Genomic DNA, 12,964 nt, shown 5'->3' with positions numbered 1-12,964 from the left:
TGAATTTTTAGGTAGATTGATGAAACTAATAAACAATTCACTTGACTCCCTTCGCAGCTCATGTCCAACGTAATTTAATGGACAATATATAAAAGCTATATGCATCTGAGTTCTTACACATCTGATATACAAACCGTAAACTCACTGTTCCAACTTATAATTATACGAGCAAATCAGAAAGCACAAGTTCACCAGTACGATAATCATCCTTTACATGCAAAAGAAGGAAGAATGAAAGAGAAACACCAGGAAGCATCACAGGCCTTAGTTATAGTGAAAGCTGTAAGAATAATAGAGAGAAAGGTGACTGATTAGTAATACTAATTAGTGCGGCAGCGAGTGATGGCGGCACATCCTCGGCTGTAAGGGTTAGCTTCCGCACCTGGTTGGCAGTTGTAGTAGGACGCGCCTCTCTGAGAGCACGGCACCGTGTTCCGCTGAAGCGCCCTGTAGCTTATATACTGAGACGTCGCTAAGATGCGCCGGCTCATCTCCATCTCCAGCGTCCCTCCCGCTCCCATGCACTCTTCTATGGAGCCTTCACACCCGCCTCCCATCGGCACCCACAGCAGCCGGTGGTCGCCGATTGTGGCCGCAGTGACCGTGACTGGATATGTGACGACGGAGGCCACCATGAACAACAAGGCCAGGAGAGACGAAAAGCTAGCCATTGTCGTTGCTTCGCCTTGTCGCTGCTGCTTCCGGTTTGAATATTGTTTCTGTTTCAACAGTCTATGCAGGATTTATTTTAATTACTTGGAGAATGTGAGCGCACTGACCTTTGGCAACTTCTTTCAAGCGAAGAGTCGGCCTTTTATATAGGGGCTCGCTATGTCTCAAGATGATTTTACCAAAATGTTACTCCATTCCCTTTTTTTCCCCCTTGCCTTTTTAAAACACCAAAACTCAGCAGGTATTATGGGAAAAGAAAATAACTCAGAAATTTATATGATTTTTAATGTAATTTTTTTGTATGATTTCAATAAAATAAGAGGGAAAAGAAGTGAGAGGAAAAAAATAGAGAGAAAGTATTATCGGTATTATTACTCTGTTTTCCAGTCTTAAAAAAATGGTCGAACAAAGGGATTTATAATATTTTTAGGTTTTTTTTTTTTCAATACGCATCTATTCAATAGATCGATTGATTGAAACAATATTATGCTATGTTTTTTTTTTTTTTTGAAAGAGAGAGAGAGTTGTGCGGCGAGATTGAGGTGTGAAGAGTTGTAGGAGGAAAGAGGTTGAAGTTCAAAATGGGGAGGAATTGCAGGGAAGAAAGTAGGGAAGCGTGGGGAGGGGGAGCCTTCAAAACCTACCAAGAAAATGATTGGAAGAAGGAAAGGATATTTGATTATTTGATCATATGATTAAAGGAAGGTTAAGATTCAAAGCATTTACGCAGCGAAGGCTAAGAATCAAGGATTGGGCCTCAAAGCCTACTGATTGAGCCCTTTGACCAATTGATTGACGATGGCTCGAACCAAATCACCATGGTTTTGAGCTCCGGCTTCTGGAAGCCTGCTGGCTTTTGCTTTTCCAAGTAATTTTTTTTTTTTTCATGGGACTCTACCAAATTGGTAAATTACCTAACACATCATCCTTACTATAATAGGCAGGCCGACCTAACGTGGTTCATGCTTCACATAATTTTGACTGAGCACTTGACGTTAAGTGATTTTTTTTTTTGGTAATCTGATCTTAAAGTGGATTTATCGCCAATACTTTTTACCACCAAACAATTTATTTATACACATACAAGAAAGCAATTTTATATTTTTCAGTATTTACATGACATTTTTTGGGTGAAAGCGTATTTGTGAGACGCAAAATAATCCAGTAAAAACATAAAGTCATCAACATCATCAAAATAATATGAACATTTAATCATAATATTTTAAAAGAAAAAAATTATCCGATGACCTCTCTCTCTCTCTCTATATATATATATATATGCGTGCATATACTTTTAAATTTTTCACCAGAAAAAAATTACAACTTGAAAAACGTCACATGCTAGAATTGACAAATAAATACGTGTAAAGTTGATCAACATAGGTGACCGCAAGATTCAAGGGGTTTTTTTCGGGTGAAGCAATCCAAATGTGATTTACCAGCAAATAAAGGAAATTTTGGAAACTATTTCGAGCAAATCGAGTTTATTCCAGCTGAATGTATTCATAGCAAATTTAAAATATCTAAACATGAAAAAAATTAAAAATTTTCAAGCAAACACTACAACACACTGTTTTTTCTACCCTTCTCAATGTCAGGCAAGGCACTTGACGAGTAAGAACAAAAAAATAAAACGCAACATTTTATATTTACTTTTTCTCAATATTTTCAAAACACATTCAAAATAAACAATCAATATTAAAACATCATTCAAGAATGCGAAGTATGCAAATTGAAAGCTTATAAAAGGATTTTTGAGTGCCAAGTGAAGGCTAAAGTGAATATGAAGTTCATTTTATCAATAATAAAAAAATTCAAATATTCAGGTCAAGTCTATTTGGATTTGATCCTGGCCTGAATTTTTTCATGATAAAAATTTTTTAGCTATAAAATTTTTCAAGCTTATTCAGATTGGTCTGGTTTTAGAGCAAACCAGCACCAAAGGATAAATACAAACAGCTGGAAGCCTAAATTAAACAATACAACCTTCTCGAATTATACAGACAAAGCAAGATTCGGACAGCAATGTCAAGCCTCTTCCTATATTCATAATATCAACTGTATCATACTTTTTTCGGCCTGAACTGTACTATTTACTTTACAGATTTCAAAAAACAATTTGGAGAGTTTAAATCATGGTAGTAAGTAGTTTTAAGGATCCAGGAAAGGTTCCCCGTGGTGATCAAGGATGATGCCATCAAGATCACAACAAAACTTGTAACCCTCCAAATTCTCAAACTGAATACTACTTACTCCATAATCCTCATCTTTCTAGCTTGCTTAGAATTGCTTCCATTGGTGGCAGCTCTTTCACAATTTGTTGCCAGTCAGGCATACCCTGCGAGCCACGATTTACAGGTGAAAAAAATCAACATCTAAAATCTAATTATCCCTGAATTCATCCCCACTGTTGACAGCGAAGATCTAAAATAAATTCAAAAGTTTCACATTTTCCGCATGTTCACCAAGTTCAGCAAAAAAAAAAAAAAAAAGGTTATTAAAGCAAGAAAAGAAAAACAAATCTACTCAAATATGAAACTTACTTTCCCTGATCTTCGAACACGCCCATCTAACCGCAGTATAATGTGGACATCTTCACCAGGAGTAACTCCTTCCGCCTTCTGCTGATCCCTTATCCACCTAGATAAGTTGACATGTATTAGCATGCGATTATGATGCACAACATATGGTTTATGCTCCCCTCTCTTTTTCAGCCTACCTCCAACCAGCAATACTGGTTTACATCAACCCGACTTTTCATCATCCATGTTAATGCTATTTCCCTCATATTTCGCAACCAAAAGTTGAAAAAACATCACATTACCTTTCCCATTCTGCTGGCGATATAACCTCAGCCTTGAACCTAATTTCAGCTTTCAACTTTGACTTTGCAACTACGGATTGTGTTCGCTCATCAAAATCTTCCTACCAAAGTTTTATCAGTTAGCATTATAATAGAAATGAGTTTCAATGAATTGATGATTCAGATAGCCACATTATTATAAATATTCTGCACTCACGTGTTTCATAAATGGTTCCCAAGACACCGGGTGTACCATAATAATATAATCAGTCGTTACTTTTTGTTTCCTTTAAAAAACCAATTGAGTTGCTCAGTATGTTACTTTCATAGCATCTGAGAAAAGGGAGAACATTAAGGGTATAAATTGAACACGCACATGCACACAAAGCTAGATGGATACCATGCTCACTTTACAATAGAAATGATAGAAGCAGTAATAAATATGATATGCCCATATCATAAATACAAGAAATGGATGATCAAGTCTCACCCCAATGGATGGAAGAGACACAGCAGCCTTCCCTGGAAGACCAAAACCTTTCTTCCCAATTTTCACTTCCCTACCTTCTCCCCAGGTTACAGGAACCAACAGAACACCGCGTCTAAGGAGCTCAGTGCGAAATCTCTCTGCTCTTTGCAAAGCCAGAGATACCGTTTCTTTCTTCCCTGCTAATATAACCTAAGACCCTATCTTTAGTTAAATAATGGAACATTTAATAATCCTATAACTCAAATGCTCAAAAGACAATAATCTCAAGTTGAAATTGTGTGGGCTGTGAAGCAGGGTCACACAGACAGATAAAATGTTGAGCAATAATACTGACTGGTCTAACTGTGTCCCGTAGCTGCACAAGTTCTACTATGCGATTAGTTGAAAGGCGCAAAGGCAACCTTGACAGTGTCTCATTTCGTGATATCTGTGCAAGTTGTTCCTCCTCTTTTTTATTATCCCAGACAAATAATGCCACAAGAACAATGATACCTGCACATTGCTGGTTCCAGTGTTCAGTCATTTAATGAAGAAATTTAAATGCGAGGTGATACATAATACAGTTATCTTCTATGTCAAAATTATCCCAAGGTTTGTCACCAGATCTAGTTAGTATAACTTAAACCTGAATTCTCAAATCAGGAAGTTAAATAAGTCCCTGTTCACCTCCAATGTTGATGGCAGCATTCCCAGCAGTTTCCCAAAGATCAGGAGCATCATCCCCCCCATTAATAGCACGGAATAGCCTAGGCAAAGTAAAGAACGTAGAAATTCCTGCAGCTGCAGTAAACACTACATAGAAGAATCTCCTAATTCCACGGAATGGTGCTTGAACTTCACTAATAAGTTTTAAGTCTCTTCGAAAACCATAGCCAATATCTTCACCGCCTAGCCTGGCCTGGTTATTAAAACAGAATACTTAAAACTGGACTACTGGGCCTTGCAAAACCCTTAAGCATTGAGTGGGAAAAACCTCTTCCTGTAGTTCTTTGAATTCAGGCAAAGCTCTGAAAGAGGATAAGTCTGGATCATTGAGAATGGTACCAAATTTTAGGTTGTATTCCTTTAGAGCTTTGCGCAGACAATCAGCTGCTTTCTTTCCTTCCCCTCTTCATACAAATAATAACAGAACAATCAATAGATAAATACAAAAGCACTTATATATATGTATGTATGCATGCATATAGAAATATATAATAACTTAAGCCTTTATTTAATCACTTGAGTTTTCATATTATCAAGGATTAGGATATGGGTGAATGAGATGTAGGATTATTTAATGCTAAGTATCCTGTAGCAATAATTAATAAGCCAGTCTTGGAAATTCAAAGAAAGATGCGAAATTTATGCAGCAACTTATGACAAATTGTGGAACCAATTTGTTCAACTTCGCAATTAGGTATACCTGTATGCATGGCAGCAAGCTTTATTATAAAGCGCAGCCTGGGCTTCCATAGGGTTGGGGTCCAAAGAAAGAGCAGTTTCAAACTGGACCAAAGCATCCTTAACCTGGAAAATCCATCGTCAATAATAGTTAATGATGAACGATCCAATCACCAAAAATGTGATTATAGGCCTAGCGGAGCACCAACGACAGAGAGAGGCATAGAACTTAACAAACGGAGCTATTGCTTGAAAAATCTTACGCGTCTCAGTGCAATCAGCAATGATGGAGCTCAAAATCAAAAGGTTTCATGATGAAAGTCCAATATTTAGTAAACAACAATATGCTTAAATTCTGCGCAATGTAAAAGAGCGAACGAATGGAAAAGTCGAAGGAAATACCCGTCCCTTGGAGAAGAGTTGGAGTCCGAGATTGACGTGATATTCCGGGGTTTCAGTGTCAGCTTCTGGAGTCTGCGATGTAGACGACGACGAGGAAGACGAGCAGGAAATGAGTAAAGACTGAGCTTTCCTTCTTGAACTTAAAAGAATGGGTCTGTGCAGTGTGGTTGAAGTGATGGTCTTCCATTTCGAGAAGTAGAGCAAGTGGTGGTGCAGAGCAGCTGCAGCCACAGCCATTGAGAAGTTTCACCATGTCACGCCACTTCCTCTTCTGTTGATCTATCCCCATTACTCACTGACTCTTTCCACACCATGTCCAAACAATAATAATCCAGCCCTTATTTGGCCCAAAAAAAAAAACAGACATATCCAGGCCTTCCCTTCCCTTTGGCCCAACACGGTGGTGGCTGGTGCTTTCTTCCCTTCCCTTCCTCATTCACCTTTCTCATCAGTCTGCATATTTTTCACTGGGTTTCAAAATTAAATCATATTATTTACAATTTTAATATAAATTTTATATTATATATTAATTAATATTGATGTGTATTTAATTACACCAATCAAAGGGAATGAATCCATTGCACTTTGTTTTTATTTTCTTGCATATTTTTTTATTAATAATTAAGTAAGCAGAAAATATGTTATTGGTTCAGTTAACGGATTATAAATCAATATTTTATTTTTTTTATGAAAACATAATTATTTTCAAGAGTTGGGACTTGGGGAAGGGTTCTTGATTTTTGACAAAATTCTCTTCTCACAAAAACCTCATGCCAAAACTATTACAGCAAAGTTCCCGTGGAGGGATTCACAACACCACCGCCCAATCCATCATGACATGGAAAGGGACAGTTAAATTTAGGATCTGGTTTCTTTATATTTTCTCTCCATTTTTCATTTCAACAATTTAAATTAAATTTATTTTTAAACGATTGAAATTTAAAATATAACTAATTTAATCTAAGCTAAAATTTAAGATTTAGTATTATAATTAAAAAAAATTAAAAAATTAATTTTATAAAATATTAAATCATAATTATTTAAAAATAAATTTAATGATTGAGATTAAAAAAAAATTGAGGGAGAAGGAAGTGGAGAAAAGCCAATTCCCAAAGTCCGGTCTTGTTATTCCTCCACGGCAGGACTGCTCCTTTTCTGTTTTTCTCCCCCAAAAATATAGTCATCTTTATTGGTCTCATGCAGACGAATCAAAACAATCACTTTCGGGCGATTTTAGATCTCATCCTAACACCGGGAATCATGAAATCATTGATTAACTCTATTATCCTCAAGTCAGAACCCAAATCTGAGTATGCAGTCTATTTCTACTCTGAATGATGTCGACGGGAAGTAGAAATGGTGATCACTCAACCCTTTCAGTTTTGAATAAGCAGCGCTTAATGCATATTTGTATGGTAATAAAGCTTATACAAGTCGAAAATTTAGAGGATTTAACCTCAAGATTTCTTCGTGACTGGCCTCTGAAGGCAGGAAATGAAAGCCTGGTTTTGAAACCGCAACTCTCTTATTTTATGATTTCTTCCCTTCTTTCTGATAAAAGAACCAGAAACCTTCCTGTAATTAAGGTAGAATAGAGATTTAATGTCATCGCCTATTTTATCCACCAATTTCTGTGGTGGGACATGATGGTGACGGTTTTCATCAAAAGTCTCCACTAATGTCTGTATTGAGAGATATTGGAATTTATCCTCACTTTCCTTTTCCAAATATCCGTTCGTTTTTGCCTCCCTCTTACCTGTTTCCAGTCATTGGATGCGTGCCATATCTTCTGTTTTTGGAACTTCAAATGCAAACACCTAGACCCTGAGAGATACACAGGATGTTATTATAATTTTTCATGTTATGGTCGAAGAGATAGTTGCGGGCTTTATAAAAGGTGATTACTTGAAATAATTGCTTCTGTAAAACCCGGATTCTAAATTAGTAATTTCCCATTGTTCTATCACCTATCACGACGAGCAGAACAGGGGAAACGCTAAAGCAAACTTAGAGGAATCTTTCTGAGTTGATGCTGAAACTGAAACACAAGGTTTTTAGACCTTACAACGAGGGCTCTATCTTTATAGCTTTTCATTTCCAGAGTTTGTTGTCGGCATAGAATATATAAATAGGAATATTTAATGAACCATGCTAACTTTACGATGTATCATATAAACCCACTGAAACTACGATGTATTAAAATTTATTCCGTTTTGAGGCTTTATCTATTAGTTTGATAGAGCTAAACAGTGTAGAAAAGAGCTCATATTAAAAAGAAAGAACTCTGCAAAAGAGGATTTGTGCGGATAAGTGGATGTGTGTGCCATTTTCGATGCGCCACATACGCTGGTGAGGGGAAGAAAAGTAGTTTCACAAGAAAGCAGAGGACACGATGAAATGATGAATTCCACATAAACCAACCAGATATGCCAAGAACGGTGAAGCTATACGGAAGCAGTGCACGTTCTACAGACAAACAGAACAAAGGGTAAAAGCATGTAACTATGTCCATCACCTTTCTCGCTACAATAAGAATCCTGATTCTACTTTGAGTAATGGTATACGTCATGACTCATGACACACACAATTCAAAAACTAAAGATCCCTACTTTTCCTCTTAAAGATGCCTCTACTTCCCGTTTTGCACATGTTTTCCGTCCCTCCCTTGTCTAAAAAAGTTTTCTTCCACTACCGCACTGGCGTAGTTGAGGACAAGAATGTAATCTCGCTTATCCAAAGCTTATATCTTCCTACTTCTGAGAATATAATCTCTGTTAGTTATTGAGAATGCTGTCAAGGGAATTTTCGCAATGGGATTGTTAGAGGACACGGAGCTCCTGAACCCAATTTGTCATGGAAAATTGAGTCGTTGTAAAATGTCATTTTCCCCTGCATTATTAGAACTTCCCAGTTCTAGAAAAAACCAACTATATTGCTTTAGCAAAAGTGTCTCACTGGAATTCTAGGACGGACAAATCAGTTGTTTAGTTTTGAGTTTGTTGAAAAAAAAAATCAGTTTGGTAAATTGAAAGTTATTTAAAAAGTAATTCAAACTAGCTTTTATTATTAGAAAATAACTAAATAATGTTCAAAAGACAAAAATAACTATCGAAAAATGAATTAGATCAGCTTTTAACAGATGGATTTTCTAAACAAATTACTCAAATAACTTTTGTCGAATACTCATTCTCAAAAAGGACTCTTGAAAATCTGACAGTTGAACACAAACACGCCATTGGTCTACCAGCCCTAATCTAAATTTAATGAACTGTTTAACTAAATCTCTCACAAGTCAAGGGGCTGCTATTCTACGTAAAGCCAAAGTAGCCTAAATGTATGGTATGGTGATATATATATATCTATATATCTATATATACATACACCTTTTTCTGCGTATGTGTCTGTGTGGTTGATCTGAGCTGTTAATGACATTTTGAGGCTTGCAACTTGCTTGTTTAAATGCTTTCTAAATTACTGTTTGGTTTCAATTCTGTTTAAACAGATCACCTCCATTTTGAAAAGATTGAGAAATTCTCAACTAATAAGGTGCTTTAGCCAAAAAGAAAGTGCAGGAAAGGATCTGTACATGGGCAACCATGGAATAGAACCAGATCCTTATTTCATCCCAGCTAGTGCTGTCAATATGATTACGTACAATATAGAGTTCTTTGAAAACTGCCTGATGTTGTCTTGCTATCAAATTTGTAGAATAGACATGATATTCTGCCTCAGGTCCACTATCAAAGGTACAAATTTGAGCTTCACGTTCAAAAAACATCATTTTCCAATAGATTTTACTTTACGGAAACAATTTTATACGTCATATTGTATTTGTCTTTCACTAAACTTGTACAAAATACAAACGAAGCTCACAGGATCGTGGGTGCCAATAACGGTACCGCAGGAAGCCAATATACTTTGTTTAGGACATCTTAAGTCAGAGATCATACGCACCATTAATGATGAATTTCTCAAAGGCATAGCAGCGAAATCAAATGATGAAATAGCCATAATTTGATTGAAAATGAGAACAGTGCTACATAATCATCATTGCTACTTGGCATTTGCCACCATATGTTTTTGGAACATATTAATATCTTACTAAGCAACATTTTGCATGGTGGTAAATTGTTTGCATGTTACCTCTATGTCGAAGTCACAGCTGAAATGAAGTAAAGGTTTTATAGGGACCACATCATGGACGGTATCAGCATTAGTTGTTTCCAACGGGGTTGCAATGATGTAGTGACAAGGCATAAAATGTAAAATTGACAAAAAAATAAATAAATAAATAAATAATAATAATAAAGAGAGGATTTTTAGAAGCATTGCCTAGCCGGACCAATAATGTACATATGCCTTTCTCTCTCTATATATATATATATGCACTGCGTATTTTCAAAACCATGCGTTCAAGAAGTGTAAACTCTAGTGAGTCGAGTTTGCATTTTATCCTTTTTGTTGTTCCCTCCCTTGTGTGAGCATGGACGGAAAGAAGTTGGAGTACAAAGGTAAGGAAGCACTCGAGGAGATAGAGAGGCTGACGATGAAGGCTGATGAAGTTCAGGAACGTGTTTTGAAACAGATCTTGACTCAAAATAGGGAAACTGAGTATTTGAACAAGTACATGATGGGAGCAACAGATATAACAGACATAGCAGAGTTTAAGCGATGCGTTCCAGTGATCACTTATGAAGGAATCTACCCCTATATCCAGAGAATTGCTAATGGGGAAGACTCTTCTCTCATCACTGGTCAGCCTATAACAGAAATGCTATGCAGGTAATAAACCTCTGCTAGTCGTTTGTAAATTTTCCCATTCCTTTACATTTTTCACTTTGTAAATATGCTAACCAAGAGATATTGATATGTGCAGTTCAGGAACATCTGCTGGAAAGCCTAAGATGATGCCATCAATTGCGGAAGATCTTGACCGCCGAACCTTTGTTTATAACCTTATCATGCCAATCATTAATCAGTTAAATATGCTAATCCGTTTGTCTTAAATTTCATGTTTTCTTCTAGCAGGTTATGCATGGAGGCCCTTGTTCAACCCTTTATCTGCACTTAGAACGTCCAATTTGTCACTGAACTCAACCATGATTCTCCTGTTAAGCAAATAACCGAAATAACAGGATAAGATATGACCTCACAATTAATAAAATAGTAAGGGGAGGGCCCATTGCCGTTTAGCAGTAACGTTATTTTGCTTGACAATGTTGTGCTTTCCTTAGACCTTGCGGTATTGTTAACTAGTGCAAAGTTGACACGTATCTGATGCGAACCAACTTGAGTTTCAGGTATGTTCCTGGACTTGACGAGGGCAAGGCAATGTTTCTGTACTTTGTGAAGGCAGAAATGTCCACTCCTTGTGGCTTGCCAGCCAGGACTGTGTTAACGAGCTACTACAAGAGCAAACACTTCAAGGGCCGTACGAGAGATCCATGGAATGATTTCACAAGCCCTGACCAAACCATTCTCTGCAATGACAGCAACCAGAGCATGTACTGTCAATTGCTAGCTGGTCTGGTTCATCGCCACCAAGTCCTAAGGCTGGGTGCAGTCTTTGCTTCTGCACTTCTCCGAGCCATCTCCTTCCTTGAACGTAACTGGAAGCACCTATGTGAGGACATCCGAACTGGGAAGCTGAATTCTTCCATGACAGACCCAGGATGCTGCTCATGCATGTCCATGATGCTTTCTCCTGATCCAAATCTTGCCGATGAGGTAAGTGAAATCTGCAGCAGGACATGTTGGAAGGGAATTCTATGCGAGCTGTGGCCCAGGGCCAAGTACATTGATGCAGTGGTCACTGGGTCTATGGCTCAATATGTACCTGCTCTCAAGTATTACAGTGACGGGAAATTGCCTTTGGTTTGTACCATGTATGCTTCCTCTGAGTGTTACTTTGGGGTCAATTTGAAACCTTTATGTAACCCTGCGGATGTTGCATTTACCCTCTTGCCTAACATGGGTTACTATGAATTCCTTCCTCTTGGACATAACGGGACACTTCTGATGGCCTTTGACGATGAGGAGGAAGTCCCAAATGACAAGCTCGTGGATTTGGTGCATGTTAAGCTCGGCTGCTTTTATGAGCTAGTCATCACTACCTTCGCCGGTAAGTTCCAACGGAAGTCAATAACAGCACACACTAAAAAGAACTGTATTTCCGTTTTGCATTAAAATAAAACACGTTTTTAAGGCTCTTTACATTTGTCTTTGGGTCCTTAGCAAATTATGGCACCATGTAGGACTGTATCGTTACCGGATCGGTGATGTGCTTCAAATGGTTGGATTCCACAATAAAGCTCCACAATTCCGATTCATATGCAGGAAGAACGTCGTTCTCAGCATAGACAGTGACAAAACCAACGAAGACGACTTGCATAAGAGCGTGACCATGGCTAAGAAACTTTTAGAGCCTCATGATGCGATGCTTTTGGAGTACACAAGCTACCCTGACACCTCATCAACGCCAGGACACTACGTATTGTATTGGGAAATACTACGTCACGGCTCGGGGAATCAATTTGATCAACATGTGATGGAGGAGTGCTGTATTGCGGTGGAAGAGCAGCTAGACTACGTATACAGAAGGTGCAGGAGCAATGATGGATCAATAGGGCCACTAGAGATAAGAGTGGTGGAGGCAGGCACATTTGAGGCATTGATGGACTTGTTCATCAGCCAAGGGGCTTCAATCAATCAGTACAAGACCCCAAGGTGCATTAAGTCTAAGAAAGCACTCAAGCTGCTCAACTCTAAAGTGAAAGCGTCCTTCTTCAGTCCTAGAGATCCCAAATGGGCACCTATTAATAAGATGGCTTAATTGAGGGTCTTTCAATACTTCATCACTTTTTGTTTCCTCTTCCTACTCCTATTTTGCCGTTACCGTAAGTTGGTACTTGCAAAAGGATGTAGCCTTGGGTTAATCAAATTTGTCTTTCTAAAAGAAAAAGCAGGTGCTTTTATCATTATATAATATATATTTATATCTGCAAATGCAAAACTACTGAATCAAATCTCGGGAAATTAAGAAAAATAAGTATGATTGACTCTAGAATTTGGGAGGAAAAAATATGGAGAAATTTGGTTTTGAATCGTTGAGCGAAGGAACCAGAATATAATACAGCAGTATCTGTGAATTGTGATAGCGGACTCTTACCAAAAGTAGGTAAGTCCATGAGAAGAGAAAGCATCAGCAGCTCTAC

At 37.7% G+C, this 12,964-nt stretch overlaps 3 protein-coding genes across 7 annotated transcripts; 1 reads left to right on the top strand and 2 right to left on the bottom strand.

The window, feature by feature from the left end:
• Positions 1–127: 127 nt before the first annotated feature.
• LOC129295333 (protein RALF-like 1) lies at positions 128–808 on the bottom strand. Its single transcript, XM_054933853.1, has one exon. The coding sequence runs from the start codon at positions 669–671 to the stop codon at positions 321–323; it is 351 nt and encodes a 116-aa protein (XP_054789828.1). The 5' UTR covers positions 672–808; the 3' UTR covers positions 128–320.
• Positions 809–2,644: 1,836 nt separating this feature from the next.
• LOC129313776 (protein LOW PSII ACCUMULATION 1, chloroplastic) lies at positions 2,645–6,033 on the bottom strand. 4 transcript variants are annotated; one of them, XM_054957155.1, is made up of 9 exons: positions 5,751–6,026; positions 5,371–5,474; positions 4,939–5,074; positions 4,632–4,863; positions 4,300–4,457; positions 3,966–4,154; positions 3,497–3,597; positions 3,216–3,312; positions 2,645–3,010 (listed from the first exon to the last, which is right to left on the bottom strand). In XM_054957155.1, exons 1-9 carry the CDS (start codon positions 5,985–5,987, stop codon positions 2,936–2,938), a joined length of 1,329 nt encoding a protein of 442 aa, XP_054813130.1. In that variant the 5' UTR covers positions 5,988–6,026; the 3' UTR covers positions 2,645–2,935. The 4 variants fall into 4 exon arrangements, 1 of the variants encoding a protein (XP_054813130.1); XR_008594045.1 differs by lacking the exon at positions 2,645–3,010 and adding an exon at positions 3,693–3,808 and having other exon boundaries at positions 3,274–3,312; positions 5,751–6,033; XR_008594044.1 differs by lacking the exon at positions 2,645–3,010 and adding an exon at positions 3,693–3,762 and having other exon boundaries at positions 3,274–3,312; positions 5,751–6,033.
• Positions 6,034–10,148: 4,115 nt separating this feature from the next.
• LOC129313765 (putative indole-3-acetic acid-amido synthetase GH3.9) lies at positions 10,149–12,711 on the top strand. Of its 2 annotated transcripts, none has more exons than XM_054957134.1 (4): positions 10,149–10,532; positions 10,627–10,728; positions 11,051–11,871; positions 12,005–12,711. In XM_054957134.1, the coding sequence occupies exons 1-4, from the start codon at positions 10,234–10,236 to the stop codon at positions 12,580–12,582; spliced, it is 1,800 nt and encodes a 599-aa protein (XP_054813109.1). In that variant the 5' UTR covers positions 10,149–10,233; the 3' UTR covers positions 12,583–12,711. The 2 variants fall into 2 exon arrangements, with proteins under 2 accessions (XP_054813109.1, XP_054813117.1); XM_054957142.1 differs by having other exon boundaries at positions 10,486–10,532; positions 10,627–10,916.
• Positions 12,712–12,964: the final 253 nt, after the last annotated feature.

This window comes from Prosopis cineraria, unplaced genomic scaffold (genome assembly GCF_029017545.1).
Source record: "Prosopis cineraria cultivar Desert tree isolate PC_DT_omini unplaced genomic scaffold, ASM2901754v1 PC1, whole genome shotgun sequence".
In the NCBI taxonomy this organism is placed as follows: Eukaryota; Viridiplantae; Streptophyta; class Magnoliopsida; order Fabales; family Fabaceae; genus Prosopis; species Prosopis cineraria.
This window is presented reverse-complemented; position numbering and strand designations above follow the sequence as displayed.

Excerpts from the sequence above, each read along its gene's own strand:
- LOC129313765 (XM_054957134.1), top strand. The coding sequence starts at position 10,234 with ATGGACGGAAAGAAGTTGGAGTACAAAGGTAAGGAAGCACTCGAGGAG. Across the intron at positions 10,729-11,050 it reads ATCATGCCAATCATTAATCA|GTATGTTCCTGGACTTGACG; the intron begins GTTAAATATGCT and ends CTTGAGTTTCAG. Across the intron at positions 11,872-12,004 it reads AGTCATCACTACCTTCGCCG|GACTGTATCGTTACCGGATC; the intron begins GTAAGTTCCAAC and ends GGCACCATGTAG.
- LOC129313776 (XM_054957155.1), bottom strand. The coding sequence starts at position 5,987 with ATGGCTGTGGCTGCAGCTGCTCTGCACCACCACTTGCTCTACTTCTCG. Across the intron at positions 4,155-4,299 it reads TACGGGACACAGTTAGACCA|GTTATATTAGCAGGGAAGAA; the intron begins GTCAGTATTATT and ends ATAGGGTCTTAG. Across the intron at positions 3,313-3,496 it reads TCGCCAGCAGAATGGGAAAG|GTGGATAAGGGATCAGCAGA; the intron begins GTAATGTGATGT and ends CAACTTATCTAG.
- LOC129295333 (XM_054933853.1), bottom strand. The coding sequence starts at position 671 with ATGGCTAGCTTTTCGTCTCTCCTGGCCTTGTTGTTCATGGTGGCCTCC.